Here is a 25,426-nt window from a genome sequence, read left to right on the forward strand (position 1 = left end):
TCAGCTCTGCTTCTTCTGTCTATTAATCAGCAATATGGAATAGTCTGCTTGTCGCAAGCTCTCTTAGGTAAATGAGAGGCTTATATATATATATATGCAGTGGATAATGCGTATGATTAATGAATTGGCTGGCTGCTTCGGTTGTCGTTGCTTTCTGGAGTTTACATAGTGCAGGACCAACTGTGTGCTCTTGTAGCCGTTGCATTGCATTGGGAGCCCAACAAGGACGCACTTAATCAGTTCGACATTATCAGCGTGACTTGCGCCGCTCTCGGCAGCCACTCGGTGATTAGGTGAAATGATTTGCGCTTTTGGGTGTTGCCGCCACAAAGGAGTTGGACTGGATCAGGCAAGCAAACATTAATTATAAGTCATGAATGCTAAACACATACACACACTCACACACACCCACGCACTCAGGCACCCTCACAGAATTTATTCAAGTTTTTATGGCACATTTTTGGGTTTTCGGTTTCAGCTGCACTTTGTTCCAACGAGTTCATGCAACCCGCAAAGTCTAGACGAGAAAATTGCCCTCAGCTATATATTTTACTGCAGATCGTATAACTGATTTACTTTGATTCGATACAGAAAAAACAATTAATTGCTGCGTATTCGAGTGCGCAGCGAAGCGAATGTAAATTGAGTCTGTGGCTCGACTGTCGCTGCCTGGTCGCAGGTGTATGCACTCTCACACGATAACTGATAACCTTGTAATGTCATTTAAGCGCCTTTCCATGCTGCCAATTTATTTGCAATTACAATCAATGTTACCTCAGAGCAAAACGCAGCACTGAATGCAGAGCGAGAGCGAAAGTCGACCCAATTAAATATTTTTTTGTAGACGCCCAACAGCAGTCAGCGAAAATTATATTGCCTTACAGCAGCAAACGAAATCCATATGAAAAGCGAAAACAAAAGAAAATACTACAAAAAACCACACGAGCGAAACAATAACAAATTCATTTGCCAATTGATAAGCTCTTTCACGCACTTTTTATTGAGAGCTTTTAAAGGTTATCAAAACAAAAAAAAAAAAAACAAATAAAATTAAATCGTTGACGTATTGGTCAGGGTCGTAGCCTGGATTATGTTTACTTGGTCTAAACATTTTTTACTTTAAATATAAATTTGAATTTTGTACTTATCTTAGAAAAAAATATTTATTTATTTTTGATTACCTATTTCGATCCTTTTTTGTTTTATCTTAAGCATTTGTATATCTGAAATATTTGTTATAGAAAATACCTTAAATTAATGCAACTGGAGCTTAGCTAGATATATCCAACTTTCCTTATTTGATTCAGATTTTATTTTTATATTTTAAATATTTTATATATAATATTCGCTTGAAATCAAATTGTCAATTATTTGATATGCTTTAAGTGAAATGTGCCTTAAATAAATAATAGCTGAAGCAAAGGCTTTTTACCTATTTGAGCAAAGCTTTTAGAAGAGGCCAAATAAAGCGTGTCCGGCATTTAAAATAATTCGCTGCAGCAGTAGAAGTTTGTAGAGCTGAAAACTCAGCTTCAACTCAACTGCAAGGCTTGGTATTTTACTCCATAATTTAGGCTGCGCCATTGTCAATTTTGCTTAAGTGAATAACCGTGATTTCTTTACTTATTAATTTATATGATTTATTTATGTATTTTTGTGCGCAGTCAATAAGAAATTGGCTCTGTTCTAAATGTGCCCTAAATAAATAATAGCTGACAATTGGGGCTTTTGGTAGTTTTTGGGGTTGTCATCGTAAGGGATCTTCGGACGCCTTCTAAATTGTGACAAATCGTTGGGCATTGTCTCTGTTTACACAATGGCAACAATAATCATTGTGCAAGGCTTAATTTAAATAATTAATAAATTATAATGCAAGCTGGCGACACAGAGCAAGACGGATGCTGGCAACAGCAGCTAAAAGTTTCTCATTAAACAAATATTTTCACAGCAGTTAAAATTTATGTTGCTGGCGCCCATAGACACAGACACAGCCGAACAACCATACCAAAATATAAAATTTATGCAAGGCAACGGGTCGTAGGGGGCGTGTCTCGGCAGAATGCAGCAAGTAGTGCAGTGTAAACAGGCGGTCGAGGGCAGATGGCAGGGGGCAGGGGGCAGCAGTGGCAGCAGCCAAGCAAGCAGCTCAGCAAGGACATGCCAAAGGACACATAATGCAAACATGTGACTTCCGCATGCGGTGCAAACACTTACAGTGCACTCACACACACACACACACATGCGCATACGCACAGTGCATTCATAAAGTTTGTGCCATAGTCTCATAGTTGTTAACAACTCGAGCAGCAGGCAGGCAGGCAGCTAGTCTGTCTGTCTGCTGGTACTGCTGTCCTTCCGACCGCTTGTAGCTTGGCTTGTACGCACATCCCACTGTTTCGAGCTTAACTCTCTCGCACACACACACAGTTCGAAGAGCCACAAAGACATAATGTGAAATAACTTATTGCCCTTAAAATGTCATTTATGTCAACGGTAAGAAAAGTTACGCATACGCACCGTGCACCACACGCTGCACTAGCTGCTGCCTGGCAGGCTTTTGACAACAATTAAAGTCAACAGGAAATGTGACACATTTAACATGTTAAATAATATTTTCAATTATTTAGCATAAATAATGTACAAGAAAGTGCGAGAGAGTCGAAGCTTTGCGCATGTAATTTAACACATGTTTTGCCTTTCCATATTGAAATATCCTGCGGCACATGCAAAAACTAATTAGCAGCTCTGTGTGTGCACTGTTTATCTTAACCAGTCGCCGCTCAGTTCTCAAACAACAACAATAAGTCCAACTGCTGCATGTTGTGCAGCTGCTTAAACAACTTTGTAAAAAGTTAAAGTTCTTTGTAAACATCAATTTCAATTGAATAGCAAAGTGATAAACCTCTTTCAGTTGGCAACCACAATTAATTAATGATATCTTTCGTGTGACCTGCTCGAAATGTTCTCCAGAAATTTGAATCATAAATGAAAGTTTTCAATTAGACCGCCAACGAGCGAATATTTCGTTTTTGGTTAGCCAAAAAGCGAAGCCACAATTTGCAGTTGCTAGCAGCAGCAGCAGCAGCAGCAGCAGCACTTAACCTGACTGGCCCACACATTCAACCACTCACACACACACACACAGGGCTTACACACACATACACACACATACAATTACAAAAGATTTATCGCCTGTGCACTTGGAATTGATGACCAGGGCCTAATTGTCATCCGATATGAGTCCACCGCATGACTCGCATTGTCGGTCGAGCGACGTTGTCCTCGCTGGAGCTGAAGCCGGCAGCTAGCAGTAGCTGCTGCTGCAGCCAGAGCGAGCGAGAGTGTCGCTACCTCTCGCCAGGGGGCGCCACCACCACATTTATACACTTCAACCGGCACGTGCATAGTTTTGCATGCTGCGCATAACTTGCACGCACACACATACATGGTCGTAATTTTTACACACACACACACACACACACATACACTTACATAGAGGGCGAGCGATTTATGTTTGACTTTCGCATGTGGCTGGCGGTTTGGGTGGATTTAAAAGTCCCCCAACGCGTGGGCGAAGAGTCTCAAACTGGATTGCTGGTTGATGCTGCTGCTGTCGCCTGCTGCTAGCTATAGCAATTGTTATTGTTGTTGTAAAGTAAGTTAAGACAGTTGGGTCGTATTTGTTGCTGGGTTGCAGCATTGCCTGATAAATCGCCAGCAATTTATTATTGATAACACATTGGTACATTGATTGTGTATTAACTGAAACTGTTTGCCAAAGTAAAGTGACATTGATATATGGCAAGTACATGAAATATCGCTTGTTACAGCAGCTCTATTGCTCCCTCTCTCCCACACACACACACACACACACAATAGCTGCGGCTCTCTGTTTGCTCGTGGCGAGCAGCAATATGCCCACTGCGGCAATCAACACCAGAAGTTGACGCAAGATTTGTGGGCGACAGTCAGTCAGTCAGTCAGTTAGCCAGTTAAGCCGCCTGTTAAAAACTTAATGCATAAACATTTGACATGACATTTAAAAATGATTAAAACTTTTTGACATCCATTTGGCAATTTATAAAGCAATATATTTTTATTAATTCAAACAGAAAAATACAAATAAATTGAAGGCGGCAATTAATGACAATTCTACAGATCAGCCACAAACGAACTCATCAATTAATCAAAAATAAAAAGCCTCAGCTTAATTAATTAAGAACAACATTTATATGCACTGAAAATACTGCTTTATAAATATTAATAAAATAAAATATTTATATAATTCAAGTATTCAATCAAGCTTGGTTCATAATGAGAAAATGGAATTTCGTAGAAATAGAAACATTGGAACGGAGTCAGAAATGAACTGCCAACTGCCAGTTGGAACTTTAAAAAACAGCAAAAACAACAATAAGCAGAGGAACAACTATAACAGATAGTGACAACCAGCGGCAAACACGAAAGTGTAATCAACGCTTAAACACTCGCAACAACGAGACAAACATGTCGCTCTTCTGGCCCAGCCGCAGACAATGGCTGACTGCGATGGCTGTCTGTCTGTCTGTCTCTCTGGCTAGCTGTCTTGCAGACAAAAAAGCATTGGACAAACATTGCGACACATTACTGTCAAAACTCATGAAAATATTTCACAACAGCGACAAGCGTGCAGCCGCTGCAGGGCGCAGGACGTGCTGAAGAGAGCAAGTGAGTGTGCTCTAGGCGAAAATGCCTGACTACGAGATACCTCACACTAGCGGAAAAGAAAGCGAGGAGAGAGAAGAGAGATGAGACATGAGCGATGAGTGATGAGAGATGAGCGATAAATGATTAGAGATGAAAGATGAGAGATGAGAGATGAGAGATGAAAGATGAAAGATGAAAGATGAAAGATGAAAGATGAAAGATGAAAGATGAAAGATGAAATGTGAAAGATGAGAGATGAGAGATGAGAGATGAGAGATGAGATATGAAAGATGAGAGATGAGGGATGAGACATGAAAGATAAGAGATAAGACATGAGAGATGAGAGATGAGAGATGAGCGATAAGTGATGAGAGATGAGAGATGAGATATAAGATATGAGAGGTAGGAGAAGGGAGAAGGAATAAGAGAGCAGGAAGCAGGAAGAATAGACAAGAGAAAACTAGAGAATATGTCAATATACCCTGCTTAACCATTGCAAATGCTTGTAGGGTATAAAGCGAGAGAGCAAGAGCGAGAGAGCGAACAGTGGATCACATAAAACACACAGCAGTAAGAAACAAAAAGTCACTAACAAGCATCATATGCCAGCAAAAATGTCAACAACAATGCAGCGCGGCACACACTGACACACACGCACATGCACACACACACACACAGCTCATTAGAGCCGTGACGGGAGCTGGGGGCAGTTGGTAAAAGGGATTTAGCATGCCGGCTTAGTGGCAGACGGAACTGCAAGCAGGATAGCATTCATTTGTTGTCCTTGTTGTTGGCAGTTTTCGTTGTCTTTTTGCATGCATCTTGTGCCCATTTTTGCTGCTGCTGCTGCTGTTGTTGTTGCTGCATTTTATGACAGCTACAAAAAGTTGCTGATGATGTAATGTTTATGTGTCGCTGACACTGGCAACCAGCCCCCTATCGTCCCGACGCCGCTGCTCCCATCATAATTGCACCTGCAAGGCTAACAGATGCAGACAACAACAGCAGCAGCAGCAGCAGCAAAAAAAGACGAACAAGCAACAATGACACGACAGAAATATGCCAAGTAGCTGACTCCAGCATTGCGACTATGACATCGACCAGCAGGAGGAGGAGTCGTAGGTGGGCGTGGCATATGATGCATATCACAAATGTCGTTTGCCGTCAGTTTCCGGTTGTTGCAGCAGCCATTTTGTTAATGCATGAACACGAAAGCAACTGCAACGGAGCAGCGGAGCGCAAATGTCGCCTCTTGTTGAGTGTTTGTTTTAAACCGCTCGAACGCCCACGCCCACGCCCATGCCACGTCAAAAAAAAGCGTGCCACGCCTTCTTTATGTGTGGCCATTAAAGGTGAGTTCAAGTGGAAACTAATTTTGGGCAAGCGCGCGACATTGAGTAATTAAGTTATTGAATGAGCGCGAAAGAGTTTGAAAATATAAAATCGTAGCTAAAAATAAAATAAATGTAATTGCTCCTTGAGCATTCGTGATTCTTTTCAATGCAGCAACTGAAGTTTGCAGCAAGCGTGTGTAAACTAAATTTGAAGTAATCAAAAGAAATGTCATTTAAAAAAACACTTAAGTGTTTTGGATAAGCTCACTGTCTACCATTCATTCAATCATTCCACGGTAAAAAGTGGAGGCAGAATCCCAGAGATGGCCGTAGAATACCTCGAGAGACAAGATACGCACTCAAGTAGGATGTGTAAAGATCTGCTTGAATTAGAAGAAGACTCAAACGCCATCAACCACTGAACCGGATCTTCACTTAAGGTCTATCAAATATCCTCTTGAACTATAACTTTTAACTTTTTCCTCTTCTAAGTTATTTACTGTGTGTACTCCAAGTGTCATAATCTTGCAAAATATATTTAATTTAATTTAATTTAATTGAAATGAACTTAACTTAAAGCGAACAGCTGAAAATGTTTTATAAAAAAGTTATTAACATTATCGAATAATTGTCTGTTATGTAATATATATTAAATATTTTAGCCAGACTGACTAAGCACATATAAAATGTAAATTCGAATGCCCGTCGATTGTATCTGTAACCAATTTATACCCTTTCTCCAGCACAATGCTCAGCTTGGACCATAAACAATGCGTACATAAATTTATTTACATTATTTTTTTTTGTTTATGCTCGGGCACAATTAGGCAGTGGCTAAAAGCAACAATCAAGATATCTATAAACACATGTAGAACATTCAGGAAGCCGCATTGATAGAGGCAATTAACAGCTCGACACGCCATATTTCCTATACGCATACGTTGCGTATACGCGATATGGATACATAGAAATCGCTGCGTGCGTATGCCATTAGGTGTGAGCCAAAGAAGAAACGAGCGAACGAAATTAGACACATAATTAAAAACACAAAGCATAAAGCACCACAAGCACACACAAAGACTAATGGCTGTCTGCCCAGCCAGCGATTAATTTATTGTTATTGCTTAGGTAAACAAAGGCGCAAAATCGAAAAACTGCGCGCACAGCGAAGTGAATGTCCTGGCCACGTGATTAGGCCAGTTCGAATATTATTAGTAAACCGAATGCGTAGCCATAAATTACCCAAAGCTCGAGCGCATCTCGACGCCAAGTGGGTCAGACTGATAGGGGCGAACGGGAGGCGTGGCGCTGCCCCGGCTGTGCGTGCTGCGGAAATGCTCAAATTTGCGCTTTGAATTTCACAGTCGATCGTGGACTTGCATATTTTATTTGCTCTTTCAATCAGTGAAATGCGGCAAGCGGCAAGCGGAAAGCCTTTTTTGCCCAGCAATAAAATTATTGAAAGATTGATGAAAGACGCCGCCAATAGATGTTGCTTAAAGTGCGGCAGGCAAACAGACCTTAAAAGATAGCCAAAGGACATGCAGCCGTTGACATTGACATGGGACCGCAAATACAACAAAAACCCAAAAATAAATAAATAAATGAGGGCAAAGGAAAAAAATATATAGCCAGTGCAAAGATTTATGGTCAAATAATTAGCAATGTCGACGGCTGCCACGCCCAACTCGAATACACTGTCAAATGCAGAAAAAGTTATACTCATCGATGAAGTAATTACATGAATTTAGATTCTCGTCTTTGCCCTCTACATATATATAGATATATTATATTCCAGAAATATATTTTTCAATATTTAATCATTTTGCCTTTTAGCTGCGTTTGCGTTAGGGTATTCTCTAGTCGATAAGTCTCTATTCTCATTTATTGCAAACTAAACACTTCTTATGCTAGAATCGTTTATGCAGAAATCTAATTTGATTGCTTTTCACTTTTGCATTTGGCTAACATTGACTACATATATAACTGTAGGATATCTGCTAGTCGCCAGCTAAATTCGCCCGCTTTTTGCACACACAGACTAGTAAATACTCACTCTCTCACTCACTCACTCACACACACACACACACACTCTCTCACACAGCGATATACAGCTGACCAAGAGGGAACGCTGCCGGCGAGGTGTTTTAATTAATTAGCTTTTTGTTTTAATGCTGCTGAACTTTTGTCCTGTGCTTTGTGTCCGGTGTTTCGATTGCGTTTTTACGACTACGCGCGACTAATTTGTGTAAATTAAATTTATCGACCAGAAAATGGCACAGCAGCCAAAGCAGCCAGTCGTAGCACCTGCACCTGCCCGGGCCCGCTTCACAATGCTGCTTAAATTAATCATACGCAGCGTGCGCCAACATTGTATACGGACTGAGGGCCAGCTAAATGAGGTAGCAAAAGGAGTAAAGCAACTGCAGTTGAGTGCCTGAATTTGGGTCAGTTGTGCGCTTCGATTTTCGCTCGCTTCCATGGTCGATTTTTTCCATTCAAATTTGTTTGTTAAGCATACGCAGCGTAAACCGCTGTGTTCTTCTCGCCTGGCTGCTGGTAGGCGCGCATTTGCTTATCAGCCAGGTTTTGATGGTCACGGCGGCCCTGTTAATGGCAACAGTCAAAGCAACAGCAATGGCCAAAAAGTGTTGGCTGTAATGCTTCAGGCATTGCTGGCTAGCTGCCAGACTGGATAGAGGCATGCACTTTCATTAAGTTTAATTAAATTCTCACTTTGTAAATGTCAATGCACACACAGCGACACACACACACACACACACACACACAAGGAACGGGGGGCTATCTATGTGAAAAAATGCGCCAACCTGCGCGAATTTATGGCCCCTGGCACAAGGCGACAGAAATCTCTGGGCTACAGGCGCACAAATAACAGCACGTCGTAGTTTTGCTTCATTTGCTGGCTGTTTGCAGACATTGTTGGCTTTTAATTTGGCCGGCACGCGAGGCTAACGGCAGCAAACAATGCCAGCAATAGCAGCAACAGCAAGTCGAGCCTAGTAACTGCTTATTATGCAACAGCTTTTTATTAATTTTTGCGTATTTTTCATGACACTCGCGTAAAGCGAGTCGCAAACATTTTCTAAGCAACGCGCGCCAAAAAAATAAATTCAAGTCAAAAATTTTTGCCATAAACTTAACCATAAATAATTCAAATAATGTGCGCTTCAGCCTCAACTTGACTCTGTCCCTCTTCCTCGCCACTCTCTTTCTCTAGCCATGTGTCTGGCTGGCTGTTTGTGATATTATTTCGTAGCTAGGATATTAACCCCAATTGCGCTTGGCACTTCGCCTAGCTTCGACTTCTTCTGCTGGTTTGGCTTTTTAAGTGTTTCTTTAAGCGCCATAATCAGGCGCACCAAGAGCGCAAATATTTTAAGCGACACGCAAATATGCAAATATGTGGCATGCGCATGCATACATGCATGAAGACATATGTATATTATACACGTATGGACTACGCTGTCTGCCTGTTTCTGTCTGCGTGTGTGTGTGCTGCTACTTAAGCTGCTTAGCAGCCCATGCAATCGGCAGCTAAGCAAACAAGCGTCAGCTCTTTGGTATACCCTAAGGTCACAAGACCCAATCGATGAAATCATAAATGCTGCCGAGTGAATAAAGCAAAGCTCTTGTAAGGAACTCCGCTCTATTCCATATGTCTATACGTTTTCAGATATATTTAATTAACTTCCTTATAATATTATTATTATTATTATTTTTATTATTATTCTTATTATTATTATTATTTTTAATATTATTATTATTATTATTATTATTATTATTATTATTATTATTTTTATTATTATTATAATATAATGATTATCATTATGTCATTGTCATTGTCATTGTCATTGTCATTGTCATTGTCATTGTCATTGTCATTGTCATTGTCATTGTCATTGTCATTGTCATTGTCATTGTCATTGTCATTGTCATTGTCATTGTCATTGTCATTGTCATTGTCATTGTCATTGTCATTGTCATTGTCATTGTCATTGTCATTGTCATTGTCATTGTCATTGTCATTGTCATTGTCATTGTCATTGTCATTGTCATTGTCATTGTCATTGTCATTGTCATTGTCATTGTCATTGTCATTGTCATTGTCATTGTCATTGTCATTGTCATTGTCATTGTCATTGTCATTGTCATTATCATTATCATTATCATTATCATTATCATTATCATTATCATTATCATTATCATTATCATTATCATTATCATTATCATTATCATTATCATTATCATTATCATTATCATTATCATTATCATTATCATTATCATTATCATTATCATTATCATTATCATTATCATTATCATTATCATTATCATTATCATTATCATTATCATTATCATTATCATTATCATTATCATTATCATTATCATTATCATTATCATTATCATTATCATTATCATTATCATTATCATTATCATTATCATTATCATTATCATTATCATTATCATTATCATTATCATTGTCATTATCATTGTCATTGTCATTATCATTGTCATTATCATTGTCATTATCATTGTCATTATCATTGTCATTCTCATTCTCATTATCATTATCATTATCATTATCATTATCATTATCATTATCATTATGATTATCATTATCATTATCAGTGTCATTGTCATTGTCATTGTCATTGTCATTGTCATTGTCATTGTCATTGTCCTCGTTGCTTAAGGGTATTTAAGTTTCGTGTAGACTCCAATCTTTTCTTAACATATACTTGTACTTTTCTGTGCGCTTGTTTATGTATTTGTATTGTTTTCTGTGTTGTATTTTTGGCCTATGCATGTTTAAATTTTATGTTTGCCAATGTGTTGGGTACTCGCCATAAATGTGAGCTTGTGTCTGTGTGCGAGGGTATGTGAGAACTTGTCGAAGCAAATGTTTGGCAACATGTGCCACGCAGCGGCAACATGCGGCTTGCATATAAATTGCCAAGTGCCTCGCCGTTCCACTCGACCGATTTTTTTAGCATTCTGCAAAATGCCTGGCTGCCAAATGTTGGGATACATTGATTTTGCCTCAAATTCGAAATGTGAACATGAGGCTTAATTAAATTTGCCTAATTAATCTGAGAAGGCATTGATTTTGACCTAAAGCCTGTGACATTCTCCACCTACTTGCTGTGGTCGCACTACCCCTTGGCTGTCAGCGTGGATCCTGACAGCAATAGCCACATTATGATGTCAACTGTGAAGTCAACTGTGAGCGATTGTCCCCACGCACACACACACGAACACACGCACACACACACTCGCACAAACATTCATTAATCATTATACGAAGCCCGAATGGTCTTTGGTATTTTGGTAGCATAATTGTCATATGTAGCCCAGTTCCAAGTCCCAATTACCCAAGTACTCAGCACACATAAAAATAATTCATTTTGTGCTTAATAGTGCATAAATGGGTTTGGGGTGTGAAATTTACTTCCATTTAATGCCAGCCGAAATCTAAAAACTTTTCCGCTGATTAAATAGTATCTATAAATACAGTCTATAAATAAGTCGATAACTAGAAACAAAATCAGACTGCGTCAGTAATCAAATATTAAACTTTTATAATTGTTTAGCCACACAAAGTCAATTAGTAAACAAAACAATTGTTCAACCCATGTATGGGTTTCCAATAATAAAGGTTCGAGTTCAATTTTTAAATTTAGACGTTTATTTCTATTCTTATTTAATTGATGATAAAGGTGTGTGCAGTGAGTAAGTGAATCAGTGATGATTTCTACAATATATCAGCTATTTATGGACTAATTAAAAATGCAGCTCTATTGAGAGTTGAAGATCAACAAAACTGAACGGATTGTAATTTGTAATAATTGATTATAATTTGTAAAATTGTATATTATTTATTTAAATTAAAATTAATTATGAATGTTGCATAGAGTTTCGTATATTATTATACTCTTTAAATAAGGTATATTTGGTCAACAACAACTGCCCATGCGAATAGCCACAGGCAACATTTGACACTAAAATGAAAGTCGAGTCAGTTGCTGCAGCCAACGAGAGACTAGGCTTAAAACCCGAAACAGTGACTAAAGCCTCTCAACAGAGAGCGAAAGAGAGACAGAAAGAGTGAGAGGGTAGCCTAGTAATATTAACTGTTCTCTCTCTCTCTCCCTCTCTGCTCGTAGGCTCTCTTTCTCTCTCGTTTATCGCGCTCTCGTGTTGGCTGGCAAAGCTTTTGGCCCTGAAACGATGGCAATGAAACGAAACTAACGCGTTCCGCAAAGGGCCAAGAACAACAACCACTTTTGTTGGCCAACACCTGCTGGCCGCTGCAGGTGGCCAAGTTTTTTTTCCCTTCAATTTTTTACTTCTTTTTGGTTTCGGTTTTTTGGGCCAGGCATATATATTCACTTAATGCGCGCCCGTGTCCGTTTTGCTTGATGCGCCACGTTCGCAGTTGGCTGCTGCCCACATTCACCTCACCTGCAGCTGCTGCACCCGGCGCCCCCAACTCTTTATCCATAGCCTAGCATTTTTTGGCCCGTTAACGCGTGACTTCGAGTGCCCTTAATGCTGTAAATGAATATTTAATGTTAAAAGCACTTGTCGAAAATGCACCAGCAGCAGCAGTAGCAGCAGTAGAAACAGCAGCAGCGGCAGCAGCTGTAGAGGAGTAGGTGACGGCATGGTCGAAAGGTAACTGCAGCCAATGGCTTTGCCTCTGCCGCTTCACTTAACGAGCGAGTTGATTTTAAATTGTTTTTGCAATTGGAGCATGCGATTAAAAATAAAAAGTTGCAGTTGCCTCCAAGAAGGGCCTTGCAAATTAGCGTCAACTTTAAAGTTGGCCAGCTGCTTGGCTCGGCCTGCTATGTTTACATTTAGCTCGGCAAACAGAGCCCAAGCATTTGTGGCCAGTACGGCAGCAGCTGACATAAATAATGCGTAGCCGGGTTAGGCGACTCAAGCTCGAGCTCCTGGCTGATAGCTAAGAACTTTGTTTGCCCAGCCGCCGCCGCCGTCGTCTTTTACTGTTTCTGCCGCTTGTGTGTTCCCTTCTGGTTCGGCTGAGACAAATGTTTATAAACCGCTTAATTATTCACTTGGCCCAGTTTTTAGCCCAGCTGCGTAGCACCCTCTTCCACTTGGAACCTTAGCCACGCAAAACAAATTGACACAGTCGCACAGATTGCTGCGGTGCTAAGCTGAATGCCACATAAATCACAGCCAACGCGACTCGCACCTCAATTTCTCATAATTGTTGAACTTTATTTTACTTCAAGTCACGATAACGATAATCTTACTAATACACTGGATCACTTATGCACACACCCATACAAATACATATATATATATAATTGTCAAACAAAAAACACATGACTAACAAATTTGATAATATTAAATGTGTCGAAACGCATTGTAATGATTTCATTTTATTTTTGAACTTATGAAATGTTATTGAACTATATTTTCATATGTTTAGAATTGATTTGACAATTGAATTTAAAAATATTTATATATATATATTTTATTATAGCGTATTTTAATGCGGCAATAAATAATTTTTTAGCGCAAGTCCATTCATTGAAGTCAATGAAAAGTTCCTGAATTTGTATGGGGAATTTCAGCTGCATCACTAAAGTTGAGTTTATATTATGATGTAAAAACGTCGGTTCAGTTTGAGCTGTTCTCAAAGTCTAAAAACATCGAGACAAACATAAATGCCAGAGCTCGTAAATGAAATATACAAGAAAAATACTTAAGAGAATTTTTGCTTAGTAAACTGACTCTGAGCCACAGCTGAGGAATGCGCACTCTGAGCCAATTGTCATAAAAAATTCATAAGTGAATTTTTTCTTAGTATACAAATGTGTGTTTTAGAGAGTACAATGTATGAGTTAATGCAAAGTAACTCTAAATATGTAACATAAAAATTGAGATACTGATCCTTATACAGGAGCATAACTACCAGAAGAGTTTCCTCAGATTTAACTCACAAATATAAGCGAATGAAAAATTAATTAACTTAAGATTAAATGTCGCAACGATGAATCAGTGTCGACTTTTTTTAATATGAATGCTATTGCAAAATTAAATCAAACCTTACTAAATTTTTATAATTATTTTATTAATATTTATTTAAATATAAATTTTATATTATATTTCTTAGTATCTGTTTCCGTGCTGCTTGCCTTCATCAATGAAGGCATTAGTGATTCTTATGACCGTCAAGCACATTTACACTCAGATTGGGTAGACTCACAAGTTGCTTACTCCTACAATTTGGTAAGCATAATGTCTAAAATACTAAAATGCGGTAAGTCTTCACAGTTCTTTATTGTTACTTATTCTTTAACGCAGTATTTGTAGCTGTTTTCAATCTCGCAGACAATCTTTGAATATTTGCATTTTATAAACTGTTTGACTGCTTTCTTGTGAAAAACGTACTCCGTCGCTGTAGCTCCTTAGCGAACAGCTATGCTGCAGTTGGTGAGTTTGACAAAAAAATATATACAAAAATCACTCTCGAGGCAGTGGAAACATCTGTTATTAATAAATATAAGAAATAGTTAACTAAACATTTTATTAAACTTTTTAGTTATTTATGTAAATAATTTCTTTTATATTAGATTTTCGCGCTACAGCTAAAAATAAGAGAAATTTTGTTAAAAAATAAATTAAAATTTAATTTTTTTAATTTTGAATTCTTTATGGAATATTCAATTTTCCGACTAAAAGAAATAAAAATATTTATAGGGATACAAATTTTAAAATATTTCTTTTATAATCAGTGGAGTATATGCTGCAGGATTAGCTGAGCTGTGAGCCTGCTCTGGCTCAGCTTTTGCCTCTTGGGCTCACTTGTGTGCTGGCTCTCAAATTGACCCTGTTTGTGCCGGGAATGCAAAGTGAGGCGTGGCAAAGGCGAGGCGCGCGCTCAATTGGCAGCATGTCAAGTCAACTCAAGAAAAATTTATTTGTTACAGCCACCGCCAAGGGCCAGACAGAGAGATTGTGGAGTGTAGAGTCAGTCCGTCAGTCAGTCAGTCGGTAGGTTATTGTGTGAGCTAGTCTAAATATAAACTGCTCTTCAGATGCTGCTGCTGCTGAATGTGTTCCATTTTGCGTTTGCTCTGCCTGTCAGCGCAATTGCTGTCATTGCTGTTATTGCACTTAACGCACTTGCGCCCCCACACACACGCACACACGCACAGGGAGAGAGTAGAGTATAGAGACCTGCATGAATGCTGAATGACACACAGAGACAACTGGCAACTGGCAACTGGCTGCAATTATGGTGTCTCAATGCGTTTTGTGCGTGGCTTTGGCAGTTAGCCTGCAAGCCTGCCTTCGCATATTTGCAACAACAGCAGACGAAGCATTGTGCCAGACAAAAGCATTGAATGCCCATGGGGCAGCCATTAGCCTAATAACGCACACTCACTCGAACACTCGAACAGTACACAACATGTTGTCTCGCCTCAGCTCTCACTCTCATTCTCATTCTCATTCTCATTTTTGAGCTGACAAACAGCAGACATGATGAACGTCGCCTCCGCTACAGCCTCAAACAATTAACATAAATAATGGCCAGGTGGTCGACTCACTCGACATTGTCTATCCATTTTGTGGTATCTCTCTCTCTTTGTTGGCATTGTAAGTGGAATATATATTTTACACATTTCATTTTTAATTATGGCGCTTGGGACACGCTCCAAATAGCAACAACAAATACAATGTGTGCCATGAGTGCAAATAAAAGGCTGCGACAATTTGTCAAGTGTTTGAAAAACATTCTTTTCTCTCGAGTTTACAACTAATGCAAATTGTTACTTGAGTTGGGAAAGATTGAACATTTTTTTTGGGTTATTCTTCATAACTTTTCACTAAAAAAACTTTGTATTGAGGAATTAAAATTTTCCATGTTATATGGAATAGTTTCAGCTCAATTTTTTACAGCTTATTGTCTAAGAGTAGTGAGTGGACACGAAAGCCAGTCTAACTATCTTAATTCTATACTCATTAAGTGCTCATTCTCTGCTACAAAAACTCTAATTCTACAAATTCCTCTGCAAGTCAGAGAATATAATCTGTTGAGTCGTTGCTTGTTGTTTTTGGTACCCAGATTAGATACGAACGGGCTTAGAAGCTATCAGCCTATCCGCCCAACTCATGCTGTAACGCTCAATGAGTTCTAGGCTGTTGAAGTGGCTAGACCTCTATGAGTTGCTCATAAAGCAGCTTCAGCTGCAGCTTTCGTACATTTTCGGGGCGCTTGTTCATCTTAGGGCGGGCCGTAGAGTCTCATAGACATACTCCACATAGAACTGTAGCCTTGTAAATGGAGGCTTGGGTGCTTTAAGGCTCTCAGCTTTCAATCGTATCAAGGCGTGAACTAACTTTACTGCCTCAGCTATATTTTGTGCACTTTGTACTCATCTGAGTCTATATGTTGACTTAATCTCTAACCAAAAATAGTTCATATATGTCGCGCAGCCATAAGGACGACAGACGTCATCTCATAGCAACAGCTGAGGCAGTTCCATGCACTCAAAGAAATGGCAAATGTAGTTGAATATTTGACTATCTCAATGTCATCGAACTGAAGTTATTAGAAATCGTCTCATCTTTATTCTGTCAAACTATAAATAGAAATTTAACTATAAATATAAATTCAGCATTCAATAGCTGCTCAACTTTTCGCGTCATTTTTGTGTCATATACATTGACGAGGCAAATGGCTGCAGAAAAGTTTTCGCCAAATGTCGAGTGCAACATGTGACAAAACTTAAAGTCGAAATTGCTTTGGCCAAATTGTTACTCAAAGTAAATGTCGAGAACGCCCCGGCACTTCAGCATTCAGAGCTGAACTGTCAAAGTCAAACTGTGCTGGGAGCTACGTTAAATTTGCAGCTTAACTGCCCTACGGCCACAATGCATGGCAGCTGTAGTATTTGCTGCAGCAGCAGCAGCAGCAGCAGCAGCAGCTTGGCTTGGCTTGGCTTGCCCTGGCTTACGTTACGTATACGCAACGTCTGAGGTTTGGCAATAAAATTGCGCATTGTTGTTGACTGTTGTTGCTGCTGTTGTTACTGTGAAATACCAAGCATTGCGAGATTTATATGTTTAGCTCGCTTAAGTGGTAGTCAGACATTGGTTTTAGGTTGAGCATAAGACAAGTTTATAAGTAAAGCGCATGGCTTGCCGTCTAGACAGACAGACGTTCGTTCCGACTGCCAGGGAGTTGGGCCAGTCGATGGCGACATTCAAATGCTGCCAGCTGCCAGTTCAGATTTATGCGAAAACCTACCAAAAATCGGGCGGGTCAACATTTTGTGGGGCAGCAGTTTGGATTTGCTGCATAGTTGTTATGCTACGAAAACTTTTACACATTTCCTACACAGAGGCGGGCGGGAGAGGGAGGGATAGTTGAAAGGAAGCTTGTGCTTTATTATTTTGTAGCTTCATTTTTATATTATCGGTGGCAACTTTTCTGCTATTTTGGACACAACTTATGGTGTAAAAAGTGGAAACGAAGCTGCTCGTGCCAACTTCCTACTACCAAGGAAGTCGCAGACCGTGCAAAAACTTTCAGTCCGGCTCTTTCGGGCTTGGGGGCAACTTCCTTTCCACACAAAATTTGTTTAATTAAAATTTTTGTTAAAATCTGTAAATTGTTTTGTTTTGTCGGTTCGGTTCGCTGCGCTCGCAGGCTCGTCCTCAACTCAAATATTCTTCTGCACATGCTGCCGTCTCCTTGGATAGTTGGAAAAAAAACAAGAAACAACTATGAAATTGCTGAATTATTGAACTGCACAATAATGTGCGCCGCCCGTATACATTAACTTAATAATTAATCCACAAGGAACTAAATTATTTATGCATTTATTTTCGCTCAATACCTAGACGAACTGGCCGCAATCTGTCATCCTACCTTTTCAAATCCCCCGGCTTGAGTGTCTTTCATCTCGATAACTAGCTTGCCATCAATTATTTACTAATGCTCGTATAATAGAGTTGCATAATTTAACACTGGAGTTTTTCGTATGGAATTCATCAATTCATCATGCGAAAACGATAACAAATACTGAGCGAAATGCGAAACTATGCGACCCCAAAAGGACAACACGCACAAAATTATTCAAGTCAATGAACAATTTAATTTATCATTAATATAAAATCGGACAGTTTGTGTCGCCTTGGCGTGCTGCCATCCCAAAGAGATAGTCATTGAGAGAGAGTGAGAGGCAGAGAGTGAGAGGCAGAGAGTGAGAGTGAGAGCCAACCACTTGAGCTAATCTCATATATCATCCTTGATCTGGCAGCGAAGCGAACCGAGGCATTCGAACCAGGGAGCATCGAACATTTTTTCTAATACGTATGATTTTACTTTCAAATGCGCCCCCGCCATATCACGCTGTCTCTGTCTGTGTGCCATAATTCTAAGCAGGAAAGTTGCTGGCATCAGCAGCCGGCAGTCTGACCATTAATACTCAATTGGCTGTGCTTCCTGTGCGGCTTGTGGTTGCTCTCCGTTGGTCTGCGCTGGTCTCGCTGCCATCGTCGTCAGCATCATCATCGTCATCATCATCATCTTTGTCGTCTTGTGCTGACACTTGAATTGAATCGAAATTGGTTATTAGCAATTCTTACGAGATGCTGCCAACGATGATTCTGACTCTGACTCTGACTATGACTCTGACTCAGACTCTGGGGTCGGGGCGCGTCGCACTTGAAAGGGGAATATATTGCAGAAAAAATTTAAAAAATAATAAAATTGGAAAATCCGTATATGTGGCTCGTGCGAGTGTGTATGCTGGCTCGTCTGCCGGGGCGTATACGCAATATTTATTTCTTTCGTCTTACCTACAGTTTATGGCTTGTTTAAAGCGCTACAAGTTGCACAGCCACAGCTGCCTTGGGGGCACAGTCAAGTTGTCAGTTGATAGCCGATCCGTGTCAATGCAAACAATGCTAGACAGCTAGCGACAGAGGAGAGGAAAAGAATGAGATGGTCATACAGCGATGAGACGAGTAGAATTGCATATCAAAAGTTGTTCAGCGCAAATGAAATCGTTTTGTGGAGCTTCCGTTTCCGTTTCTGCTGGGACAAACGGCAACTGGCAACTGGCAACTGGCAACGAGGCAGGGGGAGCGGCAAATGGCAGCCATGTTTACGAGTCGAGAGTCGCATTCACACACGATTTTTGATTTTGATTTGTTTGCGAAACTCACTCGCACAGAGCACTTCACTGCACTGCACAGCACTGCACATTGCGTGCGAGTGCATTCGCTTGGAATATCTAAGTTTTCTGGCCCAGCTAAAGTTCTCTCTGTACAACAAAACTTTCGCCCGCCGAACAGAAAGGAAAAACATTTTCGACTGTGCCCATCTCTTCTCGCCCTTATCACAGACTCTGTTACAGCATTTTGCTGATGCGCGCGAAAAATGCAAAAATTGCATGCTTTATGCATAAATAAACAAATCAGTGGAATCAAAAACATTCAAAATGACTTCAAAACTTAGATCAATGCCCATTGTAGTGTATGCGATTCGGTATTCAATGCGTAGCTCTGTGTGCTTGTGTGTCTATGTTTGTGCATTGGATTTGTGTTATATTTATTTTTAGGCTTTGCATTCGTTTGAGTCACATGATATTTGGGAAGAGATTGAGGACAATTTCTGTTTGCCTTTACGCTTTAAAAATGCAAACATTCTCGAATGAGAAATGTTCAAAAAGAACCAGAAATTATTGAACAACAATTTACACAGATGGCAAATGTTTTTCTTTATGCCTTTGCAAGCCCATATTTTACTTAAATTAGAAATAAATGTTGTTACAGCGTTAGAAATGTGCTTAAAATGTTTTTAAGTGAATTGCGAGATAAGCTGCAAATTTTTGATTAAAATTCGTTCAATCTAAAACTTTAAGTAAAAATAAATTTCACAGAAACTTGAGTTTATTAAAATAAAATTATTTTGCTTGGAAGTCGGTCCAGTTTTGACTCTGAAACGAGCTGAAGGCTAAATGCAACATTTTTTGGTTTTTGTTTTTTTTTTTTTTCATCTTGAATGATGCTTAGAGCCCGAAAATATGCACATTTCGTGCGGCGAGGCAAAGTGTCGGAATGTGCTAGGCTCACTTTTGCCTTAAGCCTCTCAAGGCATCAGCCATATGTGTGCCAGCCTTGAGCCTTGAGCATTTTACGGCCTAAGCCCAGCTAGCTAGACGTCTGACTTGATGATAAGGCTGCAGCTGGTGCATATGTGCGGAGACACGTGGGGACCCCTTAATAACAAGCTTATGTTAATGACTTTCACTTTTGGTAGCTGGCTGGCAACTAAATGAAGGTTACGGCCTGGCCTTCCAGTGCGAGGCGTCTGACTGAATGAAGTTGCGCAAATCATCATCCAATTAGAGCTGTAAAATTATACTAATTACAACTTTGGAATTAGAAATATGCAAATGCCGAGGCACAGACGCGACGAGATCGAGCCGAACAACCCGGCAAAGTTTTATGATTAAAAATTGCTAAAGTTAAATGTGTCACACACAGGAGGAGAATGCGAGAGGGCGACAGTGGTGGAGAGTGGGCGCTGCCGTCTCTATATCTATATAGAAAGTTGCATACATTTGCCTAAATTATATTGACATCTAACAGTCCCGCTGCAAGTCTAACAGTCGCCTGCAAGGCAGCTGATAAGTGAGCTAAGCGCTCGCTTGACTGCCTCAATGTGAAAGGGGCGAAGTGGGACACATATGAAAGGCCGTCAGAGCCATGCATAAATTATGAAAGTTGCAAAAAACGGTTTGTAATAATTAAAACAAGATATGCTACAAAATTCAACTTTAAATTGCCGAAAAAAAGACCAAAAACTGTCTGGCAAATAGCCAACCAAAGCGCAGTTTGACAAGGGTTGTAATATGGCGTATGCTTAATATGCAATATAGCTCAGACACTTTCATACGAATTATGTCTAGTTATCACATCAAAGAGAGCATATTTGTGTCAGATTTTGAAATAAGACTTGAAGTAGCCGCCAAAAAAAGTCCCTTAAGTATTGCCAAATCAAAACACATGGCGTATACTTAATATCATTTACTACACAGACTTCTATAAAAATTTAAAATATTTTTAAAATAAGTTTTGAAAATAAAGTCAAATAATGGGCACACTTTTGGCAATTAAGACGCCCGAATGCATTTCGCATGGCGTATACTTAATATGTCAGATGACTAATACGCCATGTAGTACAGTTAATATGGCATACCCAGCACGTCGCTGGTCGCTAGTCACGCGCTCGGCAACTAAATTCAATCAAGTTGCCACGGCCAACAACTGAAGACAATTGCTGCAACTGGACACGGATAATTTGCGCTAATTGTAATGCATTTAGCGCAGCAGCTGCACTGCAGGTCGCCTTCTAAGGCAATCGCTGGGGTTGGGGTGGCTGGTTGAAAACTAAGAACAAAGCTTAACACTCGCTTAGACTGCTGCAACAGCACCACCCGTGGGCCTGTCAACGCCATTTCGCCATTTCGCAGTTATCAGTTTCACTTCCTATGCCAATTTCCATTTTCATTATTCGCCGCGTCACTTTATCATTTTCCAATTGACAACGCACAGCTGTTGTTGGCTCTCACACAGCGCCCCTGCCTCGGCTGGCCTGTTTTCGAATTGTCAAATTAAAACGGAAAAATGTTGAATTTGATTAGCGAAGCGTTAAAGAAAAGAAAAACGCCGAGCAGCGCGCAGACAAATGCAGGAAAAGTACCAAAAATAAAAGTAAACGAAAAACGAATGAAAAGATAATGAGCCTTGGTTCAGGCCAAAAAAAAAAAAAAAAAGAATGAATGAAACAGCGCTAAAGCAAAACTTTCACCCAGACCCAACAGCCGTGCTAGCCAGGGCTACACAGAACTTAAGCTTAAGCGAGAAACTATTTCGACTTTAAGGTTTCCCTGAATATTGGTATTAATCTAAGGGACTTGGCTGAATAAAGTGCTTTTGGAAGAGGCCCATACATTATGAAAATGTTAAAGCAAATTTGGTTCGAAATTTTTAAAAAAATTTTAAGTTTTCTATAATTTGTTATGTTAAAAAATGAATTTGTAGAAAAGTGCAAAAATTTAAAAAAAAATTAAAACTAAATCAAATCAATATTGAAGATAAAATATAAAATTTGCATGTGGCAAAACTATTTAAATATATTTTTATAGAATTCATATATGTGAATATAAATAGTTTTGAAATATCTAAATATTTAATACTTAATAGTAAAATAGTTTTATATGTAAATTTAGATTTTTATCAATGTTAAACTCAAATTCTCCAACTCTTTGCTCTGCAACACTATGATACGAATCACTTTTTAATTTGCATTGCAGCTATGCTATATACCCAATCTATACTTTCTCATATAAATATTTAAGCAATATAAACTCACTCTCTTTTATATAGATATTTAAATAAAAGATAGTCTTGGAGCTTGATATTGACGTTCATCTCCTGACGCCGTCAAGTGGGCTGCGAGAGAGCAATGGGGAATTTACGATCAATAGAAAAACACTTGTGCTCCATAGACACAAGTTTTATAAAATAATTTGAAGGAGTTGTAACACACAGCATCGATCGCTTTAGTTGACGCTTATGGAGCTGCTCTTCTTCTCTTCTCTCTTGTTGCTTTATACGTAAATTTCTGTACTTCTTCAATGAATATTTTCCCACCTTTTCATTTTCAAATGCCCCTTTTGATGCCTTGGCAACCCTGGTTAGATAATGAGTCAGTCAAGCAGGCAGAGCTATCATTGTCAGTTACACGGAAAAGTGCAGCTGCCGCTCCGGTTCGGCAGTGTTCTAAGTGTCGTCGCAGCAGCTATGCCACTCCAGCAAAATAAACACGCACACAGATACTCAGACACACACACACACACATACAGACACTCCCACATGCACGCACATTCACCCAACCAACGCGCAGCTTTCGTTACGGCCAAAGCCTTTGAGTGGTGGATAATTTTGTAATTATTTAACTTAATGGAAAACAAACTTAATTTTCGTGCAAAAAATTAAAAGAAGCAACGAGGGAGGCGTGGCCAAGGGCAGGAGCTACGGTAAATAGACAAGTTTTGGACAAGTTGAATGGAAAGCTGCCAATTTGTTGTGCTTCCGCCTGGCTGTCTGTGTGTGTGGGTGTGTGTGTGTGTGGGTGAGCAGACGACAGGCAAACAATCAAGATGCGGGCGCGTGTGTTGATATATCTTGGCCAACAATTAAACTGTAATTCTATTTAATTATGCACCGTGTTTACAACGCACAGCTAATTGACAGCTGAGACGAAAATCGAGGCACTGCCTAAAATCAATGGGCTCCTTATTAATCGAAAACTCTCGCACAGTGCTGTCGGCTAACTAACCCATAGAGTGAATCTCAACAGCTAAAATTGAACAAAAAAAAACGAGATTTAAAAGTTTTTCTTTATTAAACAAATATTAAATGAAACTGAATGAGTTTTCTTGCCTGATTCATATGGAACTCAGCTTCATGCTGAAATATTTCAGTTGAGAGTAAATTTGATTAAATTTTAATCGACTTTATGCAGATCGAAATCAGTTACTGATAATTTTAAATAAAATTGGTCAACATGTATTTTAGGAGAAACTTCAGATGAATGCGTTCATATAGAAAAAGATGGTCGGACAGATAGGCAACGGTTAGACGGAAAGATGCCTAGAAAGATGGTCAGACAGATAGTCAGAGAGTCGGACGAAAGGGTAACCGGACGGAAGATCAAAAACTGAGAGGGTCGGACGGATGATTAGTCAGACAGTGGTTAAACGGATGATCGTCAAAGGGATGGCCAGATGGAAGGCTGGAACAATTGTCACACAGACGACCGAACGGTCAGACGTACAAGCTATCGGACAAACAAACTAATACGAATATATATATTTTTTGTTATTGACCTCGCCAACTTCGAGCTAAAATTCTAAATAAATGCTTTCGCACGCCCTACTTTGCCATTTAAATCTATCTCTAAAAAAGGCTAGTTTCGCAGCCCTGTTCGAAGAATTCACGTCGCTAAGTGCAAGAGCGGCCTAGAACTTACTGCGGAAAGTTCAAAGGTTGGCAATTTGCAAAAAGCGAGCTGCAAAATTGATAATCCACCTCGTCCAAGAATCTGCGGATAAAGTTTTGAGTTGCACAGCAGACGGAACCGGCTTCTGGCCTCGTTTATTAAGTGCCGGCAAAAGTTGCCAACGCACACAAAAATGATAATTGGCCGCAGCCACGCCTCCTGCGCCAGTTGTCGAAAGGATGCATAATTAACACACAAAATAATGATAAAGTTCAAGACGTTGAGTCAGCGTTCAACGATTTCGTATTACAAGTTCGTCTTGCAGCTAGCGGCCCAGCTTCTGGAACTCCCACTCGCGATTGTCCAGCGGGCAGACGGAGCGCGATTTGAGCCAACGCGATATGCAATGAAAGTGGTAGGCATGGTTGCAAACACCCCAGGCCACGGTGCATTCCTCGAAGGAATTCTGATTGGGATCCGCTTGGCATTCGATGCACAGATCCATTATCGAATTGCGGCAAATGGCGCAAGTGTCCACGGCAATATCTGGGAGCAGGCAACGGGCAGCCGGATATTGTTTAATAATCATCTTCGAGCTACTTATGGCTTACCCCATGCCCACATAGCAACCGCATTCCATTTCTTGACAGTAAATCGTTTCTTTGTCTTCTGGCAGTCGGCACTGCACATGGGCTTCTCCTCGGGCTCCTCCTCGTCCTCCTCCTCCCCCTCGCCGTGGTCGCCCTTCAATGCATTTGCCCGGGCCGCCTGCTGTTGTTGCTGCTGCTGCTGCTTCTGTGCATCACTGTCCGTCTCTGTTGTTGTTTCTGTGTGGAGTGCCGAGCAACTCGATTCGCTCGTGTCTTCCATTAATATAATTTTGTTTAGTTGCCTACGATATTAACTAATCAATTCCTATTGTTTATCTAACTTAGGAATTTACACAAATTCTAGAGACTACTGTGTTGGCTTACTGCTCGTGTCACTTGAGTACCCTATTTATTAGATGATTCAACGTTTATTTGCTTAAGCAAGAGACGTTTCTATTTACTATGGTTCTTTTGGTTTGCTATTTGAGTATATAATAAAATTAACTCCTTACGTCTTGCACATGCTCTCTTCATTCGATATGTTTAACTCGTTGAATTTGTTAATCGTGAAGTGTACTTCATAACTCGTTTCTCTTATGAAACTCTTTTCTTTCTTTCCTTTTCCTTTCACTCTTTGCTCTTGCAGTTTTCATAACTTTCTTTGTATCTTTCTCTTACCTCTACTTGTTCCATTTACATTCTGATAACTAGTTAAGGCATTTGATTGCATTATAAAT

The 25,426-nt window shown here is 39.8% G+C and overlaps 1 protein-coding gene across 1 annotated transcript; it reads right to left on the bottom strand.

Annotated features, from left to right (window-relative positions):
- Positions 1-24,205: 24,205 nt before the first annotated feature.
- Positions 24,206-25,073, bottom strand: LOC111603518 (RING-box protein 1-like). Its single transcript, XM_023321142.2, has 2 exons — positions 24,711-25,073; positions 24,206-24,645 (listed from the first exon to the last, which is right to left on the bottom strand). The coding sequence occupies exons 1-2, from the start codon at positions 24,967-24,969 to the stop codon at positions 24,425-24,427; spliced, it is 480 nt and encodes a 159-aa protein (XP_023176910.1). The 5' UTR covers positions 24,970-25,073; the 3' UTR covers positions 24,206-24,424.
- Positions 25,074-25,426: the final 353 nt, after the last annotated feature.

The sequence above is a fragment of the Drosophila hydei genome, unplaced genomic scaffold, assembly GCF_003285905.1.
Source record: "Drosophila hydei strain 15085-1641.00,03,60 unplaced genomic scaffold, DhydRS2 tig00000172-arrow-pilon, whole genome shotgun sequence".
In the NCBI taxonomy this organism is placed as follows: domain Eukaryota; kingdom Metazoa; phylum Arthropoda; class Insecta; order Diptera; family Drosophilidae; genus Drosophila; species Drosophila hydei.

Coding starts and splice junctions, on each gene's coding strand:
- LOC111603518 (XM_023321142.2), bottom strand. CDS start 24,969: ATGGAAGACACGAGCGAATCGAGTTGCTCGGCACTCCACACAGAAACA. Junction 24,646..24,710: donor GGTTGCTATGTGGGCATGGG/GTAAGCCATAAG, acceptor GCCTGCTCCCAG/ATATTGCCGTGGACACTTGC.